General features: G+C 54.3%; 1 protein-coding gene across 1 annotated transcript; it reads left to right on the top strand.

Moving 5' to 3' along the window:
• The first annotated feature begins 4,032 nt into the window (after nucleotides 1–4,032).
• On the top strand, nucleotides 4,033–5,664 carry LOC142818590 (uncharacterized). The gene is made up of 2 exons (XM_075899347.1): nucleotides 4,033–4,864; nucleotides 5,060–5,664. Exons 1-2 carry the CDS (start codon nucleotides 4,315–4,317, stop codon nucleotides 5,584–5,586), a joined length of 1,077 nt encoding a protein of 358 aa, XP_075755462.1. The 5' UTR covers nucleotides 4,033–4,314; the 3' UTR covers nucleotides 5,587–5,664.
• Nucleotides 5,665–7,283: the final 1,619 nt, after the last annotated feature.

The following is a 7,283-nucleotide window of genomic DNA, read 5'->3' on the forward strand; positions in this document are numbered from 1 at the left end:
TCCCTTTTCCCACTTGATCCTCCCTAAATAGGCTGTAAACAGTGATTTGCTTCCAACATCACTACTCTGTGATAGTAGCCAACCAGGTGTCATCTCCTGCTCGGATTTTAGGCCTCAGTTGAGCACTGACAAATTCCTTGCTGGAAACCAGACTCTTTCACTTGGGTGTTAATATGGTTAAGATAGATACTGAATTTATAACAGTATGTTTTCTATTGAGACTGTATTAAATATTTGTAAATTGCTGCAGGCATTATAATCTCTTTATGACGTGCTATAATATTGACATTTTTTGCTTTATAACTAAAAAGCATTTGTTTTAGGAGGGATCACCTCCTGCTTATCAAGAAGTCTATCAAAACTAAATGGGCCTTAGTGGACATCACAATACAATAGACTTTAATTGCCCAATGACACTGATGAAGAGGCTACATGTGAAAGAGTTTGTCCCATCAGCTTGAATCCTGGAAGAAGGAAATAAGAATGGCCGACAAAAACATTTTCATATCTTTTGCTGTTTGGACTCTGATGGGGCCAGACTTAGGAAACAGAAGCAAAGAATCCCCAGGGTCAACCCGGGTCAACCCTGAAAGTCATTTAGAGCAGATCAAAACAAGTCTCTGACCTTTTCAAACCACAGTCTATGGTTTATTTGTGCATGTAAGTTTGTGTGCTTTAACCTTGTAATAATTATTTTCATTCATTTTCTTAGTTAATAAATCCTTAGTTTACTATTGTATTGGCTACAGTCATTATCTCTGATGTGAGATCGGAGGTATAAATTAACCCAGGGTAAGAGACTGGCCTCTTGGGACAGGGAGCATCTTGAATATTTTGTCATCTTTGGTGTATGGGAACCAACTATCATTAAGTCCACCTTGCCTGGGTGGCAAGATAGACTGGAATGTGCAGGAGGGCTGTCTGTCATGCCATGGTAAGGATTTATAGTGCATTTAGGCCCTCACACTTGATACTGACTTGGTGAAAACTAATTATAGAGCAAAGAACCAGTTTGGGGTCTCTACCCTGCTTCTTGACAATCTGCCCTGAGTGCAGTACTCACCGTTATGAACCACTTCAAACAGTGTGACATCAGGTTTTAGTAATGTTGATTTTCCATTGAATTTATGCTCCTAAGTGAGCCATTCCAATCTCTCTTGTTAATTACTCAGAGTCCTACCATTGGTGTTTAAGCATTTAAGTATTTTAACTCTTCACATCTTTTGGTGTCTTCATTAATTTTGTTTTCAGCATCTTAATTAGAGATGTAGGTTAGGGTTTAATATGTAGTTCATATGCTCAAAACTTTTTCCTAGTCTCCTACATTGTCAATATTTGCCATACATTTTCTATCCTTGAACAAAGCTCTTCCATCTGGTCTAAATCTAAAGTTTTTTTAAAAAACAAGAATTACCCAAGAGAAACCCCTACTCTGCATTGTTTTTCTGGCTTGTGTCATTGTGTAACATATGGATAAGTCCCACTGCGGAGGTTGTGTTGTCTGTCTCAGCTGCTGTTTCACATTTGTTAAAAATACTGTTTTTCATCTCACATTCATATATTAAAACTAAAAGCAAGAGTATAAGTGAACATATATGTCATTGAATCTGGAGATGTATGATCCTTGTGAAAGAGAAAATCCATTGTATTACAGCAGTGTTTGTGATTCCTATATACACCCAACAGAGGAGAATTAGCAGAGGTTGTAAAATTTCAGAAGTTATTAATTGGAACAGCATCACTTCCGTTATTTTTTTCCTACTCTAGTTTTACCGGCATTTTCATCTTGTCCCTTAGAAGTTGTAGGGTTATTTTTAAAGATCTAGTCTGAGTTTTTGGACAATCCATTTAGAGGTGGGATTACCATCTATAATACCAGCAAGAAAGGATGATCAGAGAAGGAAATCAATTTAGCTTTCCCTCTGTAACCTTTTGTAACTAGGTTCATCTGTCTTTCATGAAATCTTACTATTATTACTATTGGTATCTTTACTTTGGCTACGCTTGAAGCAGCCAACATTTTTTCTTTGTGTTGCATGTGTGTGTGAGAGAGAAAAGCACAGATCCTCTTGCCATTGTTCAGTGATACCTGAATGAGGGGAAGAAATGACCAGTTTTGAAGGCATTGAGTACTATTACATTTATAGGAAATCAGCTTGAAAATATTTAGCATAGGTATTTCTGAAATTGTGACACATCCTATGTGGCCTGAATCAATAAATAAACATTTCCATCTTTCACACGGTTACTAAAATGAAGCTGCTCATTTTGCTGCTATAGCTTTGCGTGATGGTGTATTTGTGGCCATAATATTAAAGAGCAAGGGTATGTCTACACTACAGTGCTATTTCAAATTAACTTAATTCGAAATAGTTAATTCGAATTAAGCTAATTCAAAATAACGCATCTAGACCCAAAAACTAATTTGAAATAGCGTTTTGCTATTTCGAAATAGCACGTCCACACTGATTGGACGCTGGATCGCATTTAAGGGCAGCTGAAGCCGGTTCCAGCAGGGCATCAGGTCAGTAATTGCTTTGTGTGGCTGCTGTCTGAGGCTATCTGAGGTTCGTGCTTAAAGAGACCCCCCTGGACAGCCGGTTCTCAGCTTTCCCACTTGCTTGCCTACCTCGCTGAGGGTATGTCTACAATACAGAGTTAATTTGAAATAACAGACGTAATTTCGAATTAACTTTAATAGCTGTCTACACATACAAACCGCTATTTAGAATTTAATTCGAAATAGCGGAGCCCTTAATTCGAATTTGGTAAATCTCATTCTACGAGGAATAATGCCAAATTCGAAATAGCTAATTCGAACTAAGTGCTGTTTAGACACTTAATTCGAAATAGGGGGCCTTCAGCCCTTCCCAGGGAACCCTGGTGGCCACTCTGGGCACAAACAGGAAAACTCATCTGCTCCCCCCGCAACCCCGGAGCCATTAAAGGGGTAGACCATGGCCACAGTGCCTGTGCCAGTTGCCAGCCTGCCAGCACTCAGCCAGCAGACCCTGCACCTGGCACAGCATGAGCCAGACACCTGCTACTACCCAGCCCTCCACCTCTTCCCAGGGCCAGGCTGGAGGCTCTCAGGAGCCTGCCAGGGGCCGCAAAAAGCGGGTGCCTTCCTGGTTAAGTGCGGAGATCGTGGGCCTCATTGAGATTTGGGGGGAGGCCTCCAATGCCCGCGATCTTCGCACTAGGCACAGGAATGCTGCCATCTACAGCTGCATGGCTGCCAGCCTGGCCATCAGAGGCCACATGTGTACCCAAGAGCAGGTGTGCTGCAAAATTGAAGAGCTGTGGCAGGCCTATGCCAGGGCCCCCAACCAGGGGCTGACGAGGAGGCCTGCCCTCACTTTGAGGCCCTGGACCACATCCTGGGGGGTCAGACAGTCCATGCCCCCCTAGTCGTCATTGACCCTGGGGCAGAGGGCCCTGCCCCTGACACAAGGGAAGAGGAGGAGGAGGATGGCAGCAGCCAGGAGCCTTCAGGGAGCCTTCCCTGCACCCAGGAATCCCGAGCCGAACTGGAGAGCCCGTCAGGAGCCTCATCCGAGGCCAGGGAAGCCTCCACATGTGAGTGACATCACGGTCCCCTTATGCGGTGTGGAAGGGGAGGGGGAGCCCAGGGACCTTACCCCAGGGAGAGACACTGCACGCTGCCCTCCCTCCAGACACCCCCTCTACACAGAGGCAGGGAACATATCCCCTCCTCCCCCCACCACTCTGTAGGCAGCACAGGGGCTGGGGTGCAGTCCTGGGCCAGCTCACACTCCCAGGGTATGTCTACACTACCCCCCTAGTTCGAACTAGGGGGGGTAATGTAGTCATACGGAGTTGCAAATGAAGCCCGGGAAATTCAAATCCCAGGCTTCATTTGCAACTCCGTATGACTACATTACCCCCCCTACTTTGAACTGGGGGTATGTCTACACTAGAAAGTTAGTTCGAACTAACGGACGTTAGTTCGAACTAACTTTCCTATGCGCTACACTAGCGCTCCGTTAGTTCGAACTTAATTCGAACTAACGGAGCGCTTAGTTCGAACTAGGTAAACCTCATTTTACGAGGACTAACGCCTAGTTCGAACTAGCTAGTTCGAACTAAGGGCTGTGTAGCCCTTTAGTTCGAACTAGTGGGAGGCTAAGGCTTCCCAGGTTTCCCTGGTGGCCACTCTGGCCAACACCAGGGAAACTCTATTGCCCCCCTCCCGGCCCCGGAGCCCTTAAAGGGCCACGGGCTGGCTACTCACTTTGTGCCAGTTGCAAGGCTGCCAGCACCCGTGCCTGCACAGCCTGCACCTGCCACAGGATGAGCCAGCCATCCGAGGGCTCCCAGCCCTCCACTGCTCCCCACGACCAGCCTGGCGGCTCCCGGGAGCCTGCCCGGGGGCGCAAAAGGCGGGCGCCCGCCTGGTCAAGTGCGGAGATCGTGGACCTCATCGAGGTTTGGGGGGAAGCCTCAAATGTCCACGATCTCCGCACTAGCCACCGGAACGCAGCCGTCTATGGACGCATGGCTGCCAGCCTGGCCGCCAGGGGCCACCAGCGCAGCCGGGAGCAGGTGCGCTGCAAGATTAAAGACTTGCGGCAGTCCTACTCCCGGGCCTGCCTGCCAGAGGCTGACCCGGAGGCCTGCCCCCACTTCCATGCCCTGGACCGCATCCTGGGGCCTCATGCCGTCCCTGCCCCCCGGGACGTGATTGACCCCGGGGCAGAGGGACCGCTCCTGGACACCGAGGAGGAGGAAGAGGGCTCTGAGAGCCAGGAGCCTGCCGCCAGCCTTCCCAGGACCCGGGACCCCCGAGGCACCCCACAGAGCCGCTCGCCTGCATCATCAGAGGCCGGGGAGGCGTCCACCTGTGAGTACCCTCGTGTTCCCCTTATGTGTACGGGGGGCTGGGGCGAGAGGGAGCCCCGGGACCGTGCGCCTGGGCCTTGCCCACTACGGAGCAGCAGCTGGGGATCCTGCAGGGGCCCTGGCCTTGCAGAGGGGAGCTGGGTTTCACACACCTGGGCCCCTGGGGTAATTGACCGCTGGTCTTCTTGCACCACAGCTGCAGCACCGGGGCCTGCAGGGCGCACCACACCGCCTGCAGCAGCCGCCCGCGCCCGGGCAAGCAGGACAGCCAGGAACCAGGAGGACTACCAGAGGCGGCATCTCCGGTTCCTGGACCGACAGCTCCGTCTCCAGGACCACTGGGTCCAGGAGGACCTCAGGCTGCGCCAGAGGAGTCTGGAGGCCCTGGAGGAGCAGGGCCGTGCCCTGCGAGGCCACCTCCAGAGCCTGCTAGACCGCTTTCCATTTCCTCCTCCCCCTGCTCCCCCTCTTGCTCCCCCTCTTGCTCCCCCTGCTCCCCCTCTTGCTCCCCCTCTTGCTCCCCCTGCTCCCCCTCTTGATCCCCCTCTTGCTCCCCCTGCTCCCCCTGCTCCTCCTGTTCCTCCTGCTTCCGCTCCTGCTTCCGCTCCTGCTTCATCCACACCCCCTGTCCTCTCTGCCCCCCCCTCCACAACCATTCCCCACCGACGCCCCCGGACCCGCAGTGTGGCGAGACGGGAGAGGCACCCAGACTCCCACCCCTGAGCTTTCCTTTCCCTTCCTCCCTTCCCTCCCCTCCCCTTCCAGCTCCCTCGTCCCAGGTTTCCCCCTCCCTTCTCCCACCTTCATTCCTCCCTCCCCCACCCCAGTTCTCTGAAATAAACAGACGTTTTTGTTTGAAAAACAGGTGTCTTTATTGTACAGTAGATAGGGAGGGGAAAGGGGAAGGGGGGGGGTAGGGTGGAAGAAGGCCCCGGTGGGGCATGCAGGGAGAGGTCAGTCCTCCTCCTCCTCCACCTGGAAGCTCTCCCGCAGGGCTTCCCGGATCCGGATGGCCCCCCGCTGGGCTTCCCGGACGGCGGCGGTGCGGGGCTGACCGTAGTGTCCAGCCATGCGGTCAGCCTCAGCCATCCAGGCTGGCAAGAAAGCCTCCCCCTTCCGCTCACACAAATTGTGGAGCACACAACATGCCGCCACCACGGGAGGGATGTTGTGCTCGGCCAGGTCCAGACGGGTGAGGAGGCATCGAAAGCGGGCTTTCAGTCGCCCGAAGGCCCCCTCCACCACGATGCGGGCCCTGCTCAGCCTGTTATTGAAGGCCTGGCGGGAGGGATTGAGGTGCCCCGTGTAGGGCTTCATGAGCCAGGGCTGCAGTGGGTAGGCGGCATCCCCCACCAGGCAGACGGGCATGTCCACGTCCCCGACCCTGATGTGGCGGTCGGGGAAGAAGGTCCCGTCCTGCAGCCGCTGGCACACGGAGGAGTTCCGGTACACCCGGGCGTCGTGTGCTTTGCCGGACCAGCCCACATTTATGTCCGTGAACTGTCCCCGGTGGTCACACACGGCCTGCAGGATGACGGAGAAGTACCCCTTGCGGTTCACGTACCGGGACGCCTGGTGTTCCGGGGCACGGATGGGGATGTGCGTCCCGTCGATGGCCCCCCCGCAGTTGGGGAAGCCGAGGGCGCCGAATCCCCGGATGACGGCATCCGGGTCGGCGAGGCGGACCACCCTGCGGAGCAGCACCCGGTTGATGGCCTTGACCACCTGCGGAGAGAGACACAGCAAAGCGTCAATCAGTGGGGCGCCCGGGTGGCTGGGAGCATTCATGCCCTGGCAGTGCCCCGCGCCCCACTCCCGGAAGCAACCCCCCTGGCGGCGTGTAGTACGGCCGGGACAGCCCGACCCCTCCGGTGCGGGGTGCCTTCGCCTCCTCCCGCCCCCCCCTTTGTCCCTGGGGCAGCCCATCCCCTCCTCGCAGCCCCCCTCCCCCCCGGCTCGGTGGCCGACGAGCGCCGTACCTGCATGAGCACTGCTCCGACAGTGGATCTCCCCACGCCGAACTGGTTCCCGACGGATCGGTAGCTGTCCGGCGTGGAGAGCTTCCAGAGGGCGATGGCCACCCGCTTCTGGAGGGGGATGGCGGGCCTCATGCGAGTGTCCCTTCTTTGCAGGGCAGGGGCGAGCCACTCGCAGAGCTCCAGGAAGGTGTCCCTCCTCATCCTGAAGTTCTGGGTCCACTGTCGGTCGTCCCAGCGCTCCAGGACGATGCGGTCCCACCAGTCGCTGCTGGTGTCCAGACGCCAGATGCGGCGGGGCACGCCGGTGCCGGGGCGCCGCCGTGGCTCCTCCACGGCCCCCAGGGCGGCCAGGCGGAGAGGCAGGGGGCTGACGTTCCCCAGGTGGTGCCAGGCAGCCTCGAGCCATTGCTGGCAGGCTTGCAGCAGCAAGTCCAGAACGTG

The sequence above is a fragment of the Pelodiscus sinensis genome, chromosome 16 (genome assembly GCF_049634645.1).
Source record: "Pelodiscus sinensis isolate JC-2024 chromosome 16, ASM4963464v1, whole genome shotgun sequence".
Classification (NCBI taxonomy): domain Eukaryota; kingdom Metazoa; phylum Chordata; order Testudines; family Trionychidae; genus Pelodiscus; species Pelodiscus sinensis.